General features: G+C 34.5%; 2 protein-coding genes and 1 long non-coding RNA gene across 8 annotated transcripts; 1 reads left to right on the forward strand and 2 right to left on the reverse strand.

The window, feature by feature from the left end:
* Nucleotides 1-249: 249 nt before the first annotated feature.
* On the reverse strand, nucleotides 250-6,502 carry LOC120210962. 2 transcript variants are annotated; one of them, XM_039209604.1, is made up of 2 exons: nucleotides 6,419-6,502; nucleotides 250-778 (listed from the first exon to the last, which is right to left on the reverse strand). In XM_039209604.1, exon 2 carries the CDS (start codon nucleotides 724-726, stop codon nucleotides 427-429), a length of 300 nt encoding a protein of 99 aa, XP_039065535.1. In that variant the 5' UTR covers nucleotides 727-778; nucleotides 6,419-6,502; the 3' UTR covers nucleotides 250-426. The 2 variants fall into 2 exon arrangements, with proteins under 2 accessions (XP_039065535.1, XP_039065536.1); XM_039209605.1 differs by lacking the exon at nucleotides 6,419-6,502 and adding an exon at nucleotides 1,237-1,599.
* LOC120210960 (dynamin-related protein 1C-like) lies at nucleotides 2,917-5,449 on the forward strand. Of its 3 annotated transcripts, XM_039209601.1 has the most exons (7): nucleotides 2,917-3,331; nucleotides 3,501-3,587; nucleotides 3,675-3,744; nucleotides 3,841-3,875; nucleotides 3,953-4,440; nucleotides 4,816-4,951; nucleotides 5,103-5,449. In XM_039209601.1, exons 1-5 carry the CDS (start codon nucleotides 3,140-3,142, stop codon nucleotides 4,025-4,027), a joined length of 459 nt encoding a protein of 152 aa, XP_039065532.1. In that variant the 5' UTR covers nucleotides 2,917-3,139; the 3' UTR covers nucleotides 4,028-4,440; nucleotides 4,816-4,951; nucleotides 5,103-5,449. The 3 variants fall into 3 exon arrangements, with proteins under 3 accessions (XP_039065532.1, XP_039065533.1, XP_039065534.1); XM_039209602.1 differs by lacking the exon at nucleotides 4,816-4,951; XM_039209603.1 differs by lacking the exons at nucleotides 3,501-3,587; nucleotides 3,675-3,744; nucleotides 3,841-3,875 and having other exon boundaries at nucleotides 2,917-3,169; nucleotides 3,268-3,331; nucleotides 4,336-4,440.
* Nucleotides 6,503-8,150: 1,648 nt separating the features above from the next.
* On the reverse strand, nucleotides 8,151-13,942 carry LOC120210905. 3 transcript variants are annotated; one of them, XR_005524539.1, is made up of 5 exons: nucleotides 13,724-13,942; nucleotides 13,577-13,635; nucleotides 13,376-13,451; nucleotides 8,763-8,884; nucleotides 8,420-8,455 (listed from the first exon to the last, which is right to left on the reverse strand). It is a non-coding gene; the product is annotated as an uncharacterized LOC120210905 (long non-coding RNA). The 3 variants fall into 3 exon arrangements; XR_005524540.1 differs by having other exon boundaries at nucleotides 8,151-8,884; nucleotides 13,577-13,626; XR_005524538.1 differs by having other exon boundaries at nucleotides 8,151-8,884.
* Between the last annotated feature and the right edge of the window lie 329 nt (nucleotides 13,943-14,271).

Here is a 14,271-nt window from a genome sequence, read left to right on the forward strand (position 1 = left end):
TAACTTACAGTTAACAAATAAAGGTACGTAGAGGCAGATGTTTCACGAGGAGTGAACTGTCCCAGCTGGTACACTATACGTTTAATACTTAAACTATTACTTTTTCTCTATTTTTATACTTAAATTTTTTTTTCTTTCCAAAATCACATCTAACATACACAAACCTAGTGGGTTGAGGTTGCTGCACAGATTGTAAGCCATGCGGATGCTGTACACAAGCATAGATAAATAAGGCAGGAGACGAGCACATGTGACATGTTTTTCACATTCAATAATCTTACTCAGATTGTTTACATATGCTGAAACACATCAGTATTCACCCATTGCAAACTACAAAATAGAGCGGCAGAAAACAAAGGTTCTATTACTATATCCCAAGTGGCAAACGGACAGACCTCGCCCACTCTCGTTGTCTAACTAAGCAAACTAGCGTTCCATTATCGCCTCTTCGAAGTTCCAGTCTCTCACAATATCCCTCCTAACAGCCCGACTACGCACCAGCCGCGGGGGACCTGCCATTCCGGCACTGTTCTGAAAACTTGGTTGTGGGGTCACTTTGGAGGTTGTTGTTATAGCCGGTCTAGCAGACGGTAGTGGCTGCTTCCTTGCTAGGCAGTTAGTAACGGCTGAACATCTTCCCTCGTTATCTGAACTTGGCACGGAGTAACTCCTGAAAGAGTGTGATGGACTTTCCACACGGTGGCACACGAGGCAAGCAAGACTCATCTTTCCGTCTTTGTGACCCTCGAAACCAGAGTTATGTTTTCGTTTTACAACACTACAGCCACACATAAGATAAATTGTAAATTTATCATAAATTAGATATAATTTTTCCATCACATGTTGAAAAACAGAATTCAAGAAGGAAGCAGTTACTGATAAATAGAGGCTGAGTTTTATACGACAAGCAAATGCGCAGCAACAGACAGAATAATTTTCTGTGGGAAGACTAAAGCCTATGGCACATTAATCAAATAAAGCAAAATGCATCTCTTATCACAGTATCCCTTGAAGACATTCCCAAAATCTCATCAACAAATAGCAAGCTAAACCAGTTAACAGTTGTTCCTTCTTGAAATCGTAAACAAACCAAAACATTTCTCAATCGTTCACCAGTGGGTATTTTAACAACTTATTAAGCTAGATCATTCCTGAATATAAAGCTAAAATTCAACATTGACTCCATGTCTGCTATACCAGAGAATTCCTCTCTTTTCACTTTCACAGTCATTGTACCTGTGATGAACCACAGCTCTGAAGATAACAACATGGAAGAGTCTGAGAAAGGTTTTTCCATTAACTCGTACTGCTTAAGAAGCAGATTGTCAAGCATCAATGAAGATGTTCTGGCCGGGGTAGCCCATCTTCCTTTATCATGCGAATGACTGCAAACAAAGATCACTCCATGTCCCAACCAACATTAAAAAGAACAAGGTAAAACAATGCCACACAAATAAGCATACTTTATTTGCGGGTCTTTCAACCAAATCGGCATGTTGTAAGTCTCAGCTATATTGATGATGCACAAGAATCAATGCAAGCTATACTAAAGATGGACAATCAAACTTGTTTCCTTAGTTTCAAGGAAGACAATCTTTTGTATTGACCAAATAACAAGGAATTCTTTTTTCTTTTTTATATGTCCATGTACCTGGTTGTTATAAATTATACTATTACAGAAGGGCATTGAAAAGATGACTCTTAAAATGCCTAGAATCACAAGCATGGTATTGGTGAATATATGAACGGAGATATTTCCGTGATCAATTTCTAACAACCTAACCAGCCTTATGGAAGTTATAATAAAGGAACCCTTGAAAATAATTGAATCTGGAGCAAAACCTACGATTTTTGTATGATACTAAAGTTCCCAAATGGCATCAAGTAAAATAATAATAAAATATAAATTAATGGATAGAGCATAGAACTATATAGAGCTGTAAATGAGACGAGACAGATCGCGAGATACTCGAGATCGACTCGATCTTGGCTCGATAAATACTCGGATCGAATGGACTCGACTCGAGTTCGAACTCGAGTCGAGTTCTTAACGAGCCGAAACGAGCTACTCAATATTCGACTCGAAAAACTCGTGAGCAGCTCGAAAAAATGTTATATTATAATTTTAGATTTTTTAAAATTACATTATTAAAAATATATTAAAAATACATTATTTATGAATAAATATTCTTGAATTGAAAATGGTTAAATTTTTTTTTTGAATAAATATTCTTATATTTATTTTAAATTAAAAAAAAATATTTATCTAATGACAAATATTTAATATATTTCTAATGATAATATTTGTAATAACTAATTTTTTAAATTGTTGTTATATTTTGAGGTTTTGGGTTCAAATATCATAAATATCAAGAGTTTGAGCATTTAATATCAAGATACTATATTGTACTTACCTCGTAACTAATTATGTGATAAGGTTTATGATTTAGGGTTTAGAGTTTAGGATTTAAGGTTTAGAGTTTATGCAATAGGATTTAAGGTTTAGAATTTAGAATTTAAGGTTTATGTGTTAGGGGTTAGAGTTTAGAGTTTAAGGTTCAAGTTATTCACATGAATGTAACATACAAATTATGCAAAATGATGTTATGTGACTCATAAATAAATAATTCACATACTTATACATAAACATATAAACATGCAAAATAAATATACACAACTAATTAAAGAAAACAACCTTAAACATGGACTAAATTAAAAAAAAATGTGAGTATTAATTTAAGCTAAAATTTAAACAATTTAGGGACTTTTTTTTGTACAAAACGCATAAATTTAGAGAGCCTAAAAATAATTTACTCCTAAGGTTACGGTAGCTAAACGATAATTAACCCCAAAACTAATTAGGATTTAGAACCTAAATTAAAACAAACCTAAACTAAATATTCATTTTCCGCTCAATCCTCATTCCTCACGCCCTAACCTTCTCCAACTCTCCCCTCTCATTCTCACGCAAACCAGAAAACAGTGCCACAGCTTCCGCTCCTCTCGCCTTTCTTCAACAGAGTTCTTTACTTCGACCGCCATCGTGACCCTCTCAAAACCCACAGCCACCATGAAAACAGAACCCTCTCCCCGTCACTAGCAACGCCGCCGTGAAAAAGTTCAGAACCAAGCACTCCTTATGTGGGAAGCTCTTCCTTCTGTTGTTGTTGTCGGTGGCCAAGTCGAATTCCTAATAAACCCATTCATTTATTCCTTCTATTTTTTTGCTTTTTTTTTAATTTGTTACTTTTTTTCATTGGAAAATAGAGCTCTGGGAAATCTTCAGTTTTGGAGAGCATTGTCGGGAGGGATTTCTTACCTCGTGGATCTGGTAAATTTTCATCTATGTTCTTGGAATCTGGATAAGATAACGAATAAAAGGAAAACGAAGCACTTAAATGTCGGATCTTGCTGTTTGGAAGCACTTCTCTATGTTCATTTCTTTTCCTATTACTAATTTATTATACATGTACACGTGAATGATTTGGTTCACTTTCCAGTGGGATAAAGTCGAGGACAAGTATGTTGTGAGTACACTTATTTTTGTCATTATAGTTGCCCTATGGGGCTCTACTGGAATAGTCTCGGTGAGATTCTTGAAACTGCAGATTTGTCTCAAGTGATTAAGCGCTGGAAAATTTGATTTGGTGAAAATGGGAGTGTTTATGTAATAGGCAATTGACAGGCTTCCTTTGATTCCTGTCATTCTGGAGCTCGTCGGTATTGGTTACAGTTTACACCACGGTAAGCCGGTTTCATTCGAGTTTAGTAGGAAGATCAAAGCATTATATTTGGGAATTTCCCACTTTTGTATGATTCTTTATTTATGTATCCTTGCAGTGGTTTGTATACAACCTTATTTTCAAACCAGACAGGCAAGTCTCAAATTTAACATAAAAAAGGGTGATTTATATAGTATGATGGTGTTAATCTCTACTTGTTTAAACTTCAGGGATGCTCTGTTTCAGAAAATAAGCGACACATACAAAGAAATAACAGGGAGCAGCTGAGAATGATGCTGAGATGAGGTGTTGCAGGGCATCAACTTGTGGGAGCTTAGTTTGCTTCCATTTGTTAGCACAAATTTTCTGGCCAGAATAAGACAAATTTATAACAGGGATGCATGTATATTTTTTATTTCCCCCGCTATATAGAAATACTCTCGGATGCTAGTAAGTAAGCACATAAAAAACTAGATCAATTGTCTAAATTTTCTAGTATGTTTTAGTTTTTGCTTGGCTCCATGGTTGAGGTATGAGATCATCATGGACTCGTTGCAGTTATGATGAAGAACATGTTCCTTCCAAAATCTATTTTTTTTTCTTGCATTTTAAGGGATTGTTACACGGAGACCATTGGTGTTGCAGCTTCATAAGACAGAATCAGGAGCTGAATATGCAGAGTTTCTTCATGCTCCAAATAAGAGATTCACTGATTTTGGTAATGCCTCTATTAGGATACTTGAATATCTAAAAATTTGAATATGTTACCTACTTGTGTTCTAAAAATTTATAGCATATTTTCTGAAGTTTTACCATTTACGTTTCCTTTTTTCTTTGGTAATATGTGCATGAGATTCAGTTTCTTCTTCTTTTGGGAATTGAAGAGGTTATAGGTACTAGCTGAGACTTGAAATTATACAGGTTTTATGAGGAGGGCATATTGCGTAATCTGAAATAATAGTATTTCTTTGATACATTAGTGCTCTAGCTTTGTTTTAAATGTCAAATAATTTCATTATGGTACAACATAATTTTTTTTGCTCACATCATTATGGTGCAACTTGATAGCATCTTTTCCCATCCCTTTTTACAGTAAGAGAAGTGCTGGTGTATGAAATAGACATTCTTGTTTACATCGAACTATTTGGTGAAGGGAAAAGGAAACAAAAACCCTTGCCTTCCACGTTCGATCTATAACTTGCAAAAGGGGAAAAAACTATTTCATTAAGGTAAGAAGCTTCGTGCTAGCTTCCGCTAATATTAGATTAGATTGTTCCAAACTGTGACAAGTGTAGGTTTGGTAACTTTAACTTATGAGATACACAAAGCACCATACTCATGGTATTAGACTGTTAGGAGCTATCATTCAATGCAATGCAGGAACATAAGAGGATGGAGGGTACGAACAGTGCATCGGTCTCCTCTTCGTGGCCGACAGTATGGCACGGGGTCTTGTAGAGCAAGGCATGGGCAGATATGGGCACGGTGTGGGTCTTGCTCGGGGTGCTAAAATTGGCAAGACCAATGCAGCTCAATTTTTTAGCTGCTGGTGTTCTTCACGTGGGAGCATGGGTGGCTGGATGGGGAGCCGAGCCTTTGCCTGCTCATGGGTGGTGCTTGGACAGCAGGGTATGGGCGTTGCTGCTTGGTTGTCGTGCTTCACGTGGGGACTAGTGTTTTAATTTAATTTGGGTTTGATTTAAAGGAACTCTATACATTTAATTTGGATTTTGGATTGAATTTCAAAAAAAAAATTTATCCTAAATTTCTTGTAATTGTATTTTTATTTTTTAGATTTTTATAGTTCATACATTCATATTATAATGTATTGGTGATGGTTGATTAAAGGGAAAATTATTTATATATTTTAAATGTAATATAAGATTTTTGTAAGTTCAAATTCGAGTTTGAGTTTGAGTTCGAGCTTGAATCGAGTACGAGCTTGAATCGAGTTCAAGCTTGAATCGAGCTCGAGTCTCTAGCTTCAATCGAGCTCTTAATTTTTTTTTGAATTCGAGCCTTTTCGAGTTCAAGTCGAATTTCAATATTATCTTTCGAGTTCGAGTCGAGCTTGAAAATTTTAGGCTCGCGAGTTTTCGAGTCGAGTCGAGCTTACATTTAAAGTTTTCGAGTTCGAGTCGGCTCGTTTACACCCCTAGAACTATATCTATTATTGCAACTAACTGGCAATCGGAACCCATCCCGAGTTCGAATAGCTGTGCCCATAAGGTGTGTGTATTGTCAATGATATAAGAAAGTTATGAACAAATATTGTCCTTGTATTCACCACATATTAAAAAAAAAACTAATCGCCAATCGAACTATGCTTAAATTTGCCTCATGATCCAATACATTTGTCTAAAACAAAAGCTAAAATGCCTTGAGCAAATCACATATCTAAGAATTCCACAAACGACCCAAAAGCATTAAAAAGAACAAGACTTATCGAAACAATTCAATGCCCTCCCTTATTTTATTTTGACAGATATCAAAAGAGATAAGACTTAAAACCCAATCTTAAAAGACTCCCGAATTCGGGGCTCCATCAATTATTGAAAACCACCATATTTCAGAACAAAAGAAAAGAAAACCCACAAACCCCAAAAGCATACGAAACTGATAATCAACAGATGCAAGACAAAAATTGTGGTAAAAAGAAAAATGGAGAGGGTTGAGATCTGAGGAAAGAAAATTACCTGAAACTCTTTGTTTGATTTGGAAGTTTGGGGGTTGCTAAATGCGAGTGTTGTAGTTAAGTGGTATTCCTTGGTTGATTCCCGGGGGACTTTAAAGTAAGGATCCGTCCAAGTGCAAATGCAAGTGGGCTAACTTCATCTTAAAATTAATTGATTAATTAAAATATTATTAAAATTGATTTATAAATATAATATAACAACGTACGTAATAAAGTGAAACATAACAATACATCATCTAAATATAGTTTTCTTTTTACACGAAACTAATCTTTCATTAGATGCGTGTGGTTCACGGAACGTAAGATTATCAGAGAATATGATTACTGTGAATGTTGTATTTTGTGTTTGCTTGGCTTAGCAGAAATGTAAAATTACCGTGTTTGGTTTAAAATTACCGTGTTTGGTTAAAGGAATAAAAGATTATTAGAACGTATATTTGACCAAATTATCTTTATTAAATATTTATTTTTTAACAAGATAGAAAATATTTATATTTTTTCTTTAAAAAATTTAAATTCATAAAATTTATATAATTTTTTTTACAAAAGAGAATATAAAAAGGTTTAATGAAAGAGTAAAATTTTATTTTAACCCCTGAACTTCATATAAAATTTTAATTATAGATTTTTTTTTTCTAAATCTAAAATAGTTTAATGATACATTTGTAATTTAACCTTCGTAGAATTTTTATTATTCAATGACAGAATAATGATATTTTTGAAAGAAAAAAAATTAAGGACATTTTAGTCCAAAACGTCGGTAATCCAACAATACCTAAGGAAAGTGAGATAATGACATTCTTGATAATATACTCCAAAAAATTCACTATTGATAATCTTACATTACTGGGAATGAGATTTCCGAGCTAACCAAATGGGGGAATGTGAATTCCATTCCCATGAAAATCCCACATTCCCCCATCCAAACGCCCCCTTAAAGTAAATTATTGAGATAATCAATTTGTTTCAATTTAAATTATTAAATTTTAAAAAATATATATTTTTGATAAATATAATACGAATATAAGATAATATATGTTTAAACACTCACAATTATTGAACAATGAACGTTCATACTTTGCATACATTGTGTTCGAACTCATAACTTCAAAAGATAATAACAAATATCCAAACCACAGAGGTCACTTGGTTTGTATGGTTTTTAAAAATATATATTCTACTCACTTAAATTATTAATTATTATATTTTGATCATACATGTTACTGATTATTATATTTTAATCATCAAGTTAGTAACTTCTCTTAGTTTGATTATGTGTCATATTACTAAAAGTTGTTAACATTTAAATTAATCATTAAATTTTAGATAAAATATTAATTTAACCTCTAAATTTTAAATGAGATATCACTTTGACACTTAGTTTTAGATAAAATATTGATATGGTCCATAAATTCGAACAAAATCTTCCATCATTGATCGTCACTCATCATCGTCATTGTCAGACATCATCGATCACCATCTATTGTTGTTGTTGATGAATGTTAGACCTCAAAATTTCTAATTCACTTTTTTTTTTACCTTCTGAATACGAATCTTATGTTTATTTCATCAAAAAAATACCACAAACTCAATAAATCTAGCCTAAAACTCTACGACTTTCTTTCAAATTAAATCATAATACTAAATTTATCATTAATATTCTGTTAAAAATAAAAACATAAAAACAATTTTATATCATAATCAAATTGATAATTTTTTGTTTTTAACACTATTATATTATAATTGTAATTACAAATTTTGTCTGGACCCAATACTTAGACCCAGATCTATTACACAACCAAAAACCCGAGGAAAACCATAGCCCATTTTTTCCAGAAAAATAGAAATAAAAACCAACAAGTTTCTCTCCTTGGAGGACACTGCCACTACCACTTCTTTTAAAATAAACAATTACATTGTCCCATCAAATCTCATGTCCCACTACAACTCAACTTCTCCAAGAATCTCATAAAATTCAAACTCTCCTCGTCAGTTTTTTTTCTCTCTTATACATCCATATTCAAGCACATCTTCACACCTTGTAAACGGGAGGAAATTTCAAGAATAAAAAAAACAAAAAGTACAAATTTTTTAGAAGAAAAAAAATGTGAAAAGAGAGAAAATAACTCAATAAATCAAGGAAAATAAAACCAAAGCATCAAGACGAAAAATGATCCTTTGAATCTCAGACGAGCTAACGTTCAGTAGCAAATTTTGTCATGGTACAAACAGAAGAATTGGATATTTGAGGAAGGAAATTAGGGATTTCTGATATGGACTTGGGGATTCGAATTGAAAAGGGGGTTGAGGAACACGTGCGGGAAATGAAAGATAAGAAATCAAACCTGGCTGAGAAAGAAATTGGGATGGGCTCGAGCACTATGTGGGCTGCTCATTGATTCAGGAAATATTGTCATTGGTGACCCAAAAGATGAGAAATGTTGAAGGGAAATACAGTAGAATCTTTCTGTTAAGAAAGGATAATCCATTTGTCAACATAAATAATTAATTAGTACAAGAAAACTCTACTTATATATACCATGTAACAGACAATGGAGAGTTTTCATGAATGAAATTGTTGAATTCCTTTCTTCAAACCCAACTTTCTCTCTATTTTTCCTATATCAGTTCTTCAAATACAAGTCCAATCATGACAAATTGGTATCAAAGCCAGGTTGATGGATCCATAATAGTCAATTTTTTTCAATCTTGGAAATTATAAGAAAAAAACAGAAGATGTGAGACACAAATCCAACTGACTATCGGGCACAAGTTGTTGATACGGAAGAGGAAGTGATTTCTAGGTGGTGAGAGACACAAAACGCTCGCTGAGAGGAATATTTTACAAACATAGAAGCTAATTCTAATGAGACACGAGGATTTCTTCAACGGAATTTAGCGCTGATGGCTAAGAGCGCAGAAGAGGTAGACCCAATATCTCCTGATACTAGTAAAAAGATGGAGGAGATGACACATGCAAAGAATGCTAGTAAGAAACCTGTTCAAGTTACTATCCTTGCTGAAAATGAAAAATACTCTTTTAATCCTAATGAACTTGGGATATTGGCTTCAAAACCACTATTAATCATGATGATTAGCCTAATAGAATGGGAAATATTGTCGGTGATTCTAGTCAAAATGATGCGGTGACTTTTAAACAAAAAAGAGAATAGTAACTTGAATCAATCCATTGAGTTTTTTCTCCTCGACCTAAAATTGAACTATCATCATTTACTGGTGAGAATCCTAGAGAATGGGTAAGCAAATGCCAACATTATTTTTCAATTTTTTGTATTACTGATTACCATAAGTTGGAAATAGTTGCAATGTACCTTGTTGGTTAAATTGCCACATGGTTTGATGGTTATATTATGCAAAAGCATAAAGTTCTTTCGCATTAATTTATTACTGATATTTTTCATCGTTTTTCTGATCAAAACAGCAATGATGTTATTGATGATTTTAATAAAATAAGGCAGTGAGGAACAATTGAAGAGTATCAAGATAAGTTTGAGGAGCTCAGGTCTTTTATTTTGCAATATAGACCCTCTTTAGATGAATGTTATTTTGTTTCAAGCTTCTTAGGTGGTCTAAAAGATGAGATTAAATATCAAGTTAAAGCCCACTCTCCAAAATCTTTGGATGCTGCCTTCATTTTAGCTAAATTGTATGAACTCGCATGGGAGGTTAAAAACAGGAAACTCAGATATTCAACTAAGACAAATTTTTCTAGTCAGAATTATGCCATCAAGACAACTCCTATAGCGCCATTACCTACTAGGAATTCTTCTCAAATTTCACCACAACCTAAACAATCATTGCTGGAATTTCGACGAGCAAACAATTTATGTTATAGGTGTGGGGAATTTTTTTTTCAGGTCATCAATGTAAGCTTAAACAACTTAATTATATGGAGGAAGTGGAAGATCAAGGAGAGTTAGATCATCTCGAAGAGGAACAGGTTGTGTAAGGAGATATACCTCAGAGGAACTTAATTCAGAAATTTCCCCATGCGCCTTAAATGGCTATACAGGCCATAATACCTTGTGAATCCAAGGACATATTAAAGGGAAGCCATTGAACATTCTAATTGCTAGTGGAAGCACTCACAACTTCATCACGAATAGATTGTCAAAGGAAGGGGTGAAACTAGATGATGCTGTTCCCCTGGCTATTACTGTGGCAAGTGGTGAAAGGTTATATAGTATAGCACAGAGTAAACAATTGCAATGAAATATGCAAGGGTTCCAGTTTGAACGTGATTTCAGAGTTCTTTCTTTAGGAGGTAATGATATGGTGCTTGGAATGGATTGGATGAAAAAAATATAGTTCAATTCTCTTAGATTTTAACAATATGACACTAAGTTTCAAGAGTGATGGCCAATAGATTACTTTTAAAGGAGGACAAAAGAATGCTGCCCTGCGAATGATATCTGGCAGTAAAATGCATAAGTTGGTGACTAAAGACACTTAATTGTCTGGCAAAATTTTTATGCTGAGTGTTGAGCCTACTGCTTTGGATGTTCTCTTATGCATTCAAAACATTTTGGATGATTATCAAGTTATTTTTGAGGAACCAAAAGAACTGCCTTCTAAAAGAAATCATGATCATTCGATTCTACTTAAGCCAGGTGTTGAAGCTATGAACATCAGACCTTATAGAATGCCCTATCATCAAAAAACTGAAATTGAGAGACAAGTAACTGAAATGATATCTTCTTCCATTATCCAGACTAGCACCAGTCCTTATGCCTCTCCTTGCATATTGGTCAAGAAAAAGGATGGAAGTTGGAGGATGTGCATTGACTACAGGAAACTTAATGCGATGATAGTGAAGAATAAGTTTCCTATTCCTGTAGTGGAAAACCTCCTAGTTGAATTAGTTGGGGCAAATTTTTTTTCAAAACTGGATTTACGGTCAGACTATTGGCATATTTGAATTTAACCTGATTATATTTTGAAGACGACCTTTCGAACCCACCATGGGCACTACGAGTTCAAGGTGATGCCATTTGGGTTAACCAATGCACCAGCAACCTTTCAAGCTCTGATGAACGATTATTTATACTTTTTTATGAAAGTTCATCTTGGTTTTTATACGACATTCTGATTTACAGTCCAGATTTGAAGACTCATGAATTACATCTTAAAACGTTTTGGAGGTATTTAAAGCCAATTAGTTGTTTGCTAAAATGAGCAAATGTTTTTTTGGTCAACGAGAGGTGAAATACTTGGGGCATATTATTTCTTAGGAGGGAGTTGCTACTGATCCTACCAAGGTCCAGAAAATGCAGCAATGGACACTTTCAGGCAATTTAAAATCGTTGTAGGGGTTTTTAGGATTTACTGGTTACTATAGAAGATTTATCAAAGGATATGGTTAACTCAGTAAGCCATTCACTACCATGTTGAAGAAAAATCAATTTGTGTGGATACCAGAGACTATGGAAGCTTTTCAGCAATTGAAGGATGCTATGTGCAATGCCCCAGTTTTGGCTCTTCCAAATTTAAAAAAAAAAACTAGTATTGAGACCGATGCCAGTTCAAAGGGTATAGATGTTGTTTTGAGTCAGGAAGGATGTCCTATTGCTTATTTAAATAAGGCCTTGGGAACTAATCATCTCGACTTATCTATTTACGAAAAAGAGTACCTGACTATTCTGATGGTTGTGTCGAAATGGAGGCATTACTTGAAAGGGAGTTCATTTATTATTAAAACGGATCATGAATCCTTAAAACGCCTTTTGGCGCAGAAATTGACAACAACCATCCAAAAAAAAGGACTCAATAAGCTCCTAGACTTGGATTATGTGATTCAATATCGAAAAAGGAAAACACAATTTGGTAGCTGACGCATTATCCCGAAGACATGAAGACTCTGCTGAAAGTTGTCAACTGACTGCTACTTTTGTTATTCCTGCTTGGGTACAGGAGGTGGAAATGAGTTACAAGGAAGATGAAATTGCAACAGATATTATTCCTAAACTTCTTATTTCAGCTGTTTATTTTCCTGATTGGTAATATTCTAAAAATATAATGCAGTACAAAGGAAAAGTGTATATTGGTGCTAAGAGTACACTACGACAACAACTTCTTCAGACATTACATGATACACCTCATGGTGGTCACTCTGGAATTCAAGCAACATACCACAGATTGCAGTTATACTTCTATTGGAAGGGTATGAAGAGCATGGTTAAGCAGTATGTTGGTTAATGTGATATTTGTCAGAGAATTAAATATAAACATGTTAAAAATCCTGGGTTTTTACAGCCTTTTCCATTTACAGCCTTTTCCATTACCACAACAGGCATGGGAATTCATCACCATGGATTTTATCGAAGGGCTACCTACTTTTAAGAGGTACAATTGCATTTTAGTAATCATTGACAAATTCACTAAATATGCACATTTTGTTCCTTTGATCCATCCTTCTACAACAACGGATGTTGTTAAATCTTATTTGGACAATGTTTACAAATTACATGGTCAGCCCAAGATTGCATTATCCAATAGAGATAAAATCTTTGCAAGCTTATTCTGGAAAGAGTTACTCAAATTTTTGGGAACTACTACATTGTTCACTACTTCCTACCACCTTGAAACTGATGGGCAAACTGAAAGGTTGAATTAGTATTTAGAACATTTTTTGAGGGGTCTCTGTTTTTTACAGCCTAATACATGGGTGAAATGGCTATCTCAAGCGGAGTGGTGGTATAACACTAGTTTGCACACAGCTCCCGGAACTACCCCATTCAATGCACTCTATGGGTATACACCACCAACTATGACATGGATGATAGAATTTAAAGTTGCAGATGTTCAACAATTTATGCAAGAACATGACCACATCAACAATATTTTACAAGAACAACGTTCAAAGGCACAACAACGTATGAAACAATCTACTGATAATAAACAAAGTGATCGCGAATTCCAGGTGGGGGATGAAGTTTACCTTAAGTTGCAGCCTTATCATCATACTTTAGTTGCTCTTCGAAAAATCTTGAAACTCTTGGCTCGTTATTTTGGCCCTTACAAAATCATTAAAAGAATTAGGTCAGTCGCGTATCACTTGGAGTTACCAGCGTCTTCAAAAATATATCCCGTTTTTCATGTGAGTTTGCTAAAGAAGAAGATTAGATGACAAAGTAATTACCTCAAGAGATCCTCCTGAAGTTAATCCAGTCGGCCAACTTCGTGTTTATCCTGCAATGGCTTTGAACAAACGGGTCATTAAGCGCGACAACAAAGCTGTGACTCAGTTATTAATTCAATGGCCTAATATGGGTTCTGAAAATTCTACCTGGGAAAATTTTAGCGTCTTGAAGGCACAATTTCCTAACTTCGATCCTTGGGGACAAGCATCGGCTGCTGCGGGGGGTATTGTCAAGGCACAAGCAGAACAATTGGGGATTTCATGAAGGAAATTAGGGATTTCTTATGGGGGATATTGAAAAGGGGGTTGAGGAACACTTGGGGAAATGAAAGATAAGAAATCAGACCTGGCTGAGAAAGAGATTGGGATGGGCTCGACCACTATGTGGGCTGTGCTCATTGATTCAGGAAATATTGCCATTGGTGACCCAAAAGATGAGAAATGTTGAAGGGAGATACGACAAAATCTTTCTGTTAAGCAAGGACAATCAAACTGTCAACATAAATAATTAATTAGTACAAGGAAAATCTAGTTATATATACCATGTAACAAATAATGGAGAGTTTTCGTGAATGCGATTATTGAATTCCTTTCTTCAAACCCAACTTTCTCTCTATTTTTTCTAAATCCTTTCTTCAAATACAATTCCAATCGTGACAAATCTCTAGGATTGAAAAAGGTAATACAGTCGAAAC

Source organism: Hibiscus syriacus, unplaced genomic scaffold, assembly GCF_006381635.1.
Source record: "Hibiscus syriacus cultivar Baekdansim isolate YM2019G1 unplaced genomic scaffold, ASM638163v2 tig00109945_pilon, whole genome shotgun sequence".
NCBI lineage: Eukaryota > Viridiplantae > Streptophyta > Magnoliopsida > Malvales > Malvaceae > Hibiscus > Hibiscus syriacus.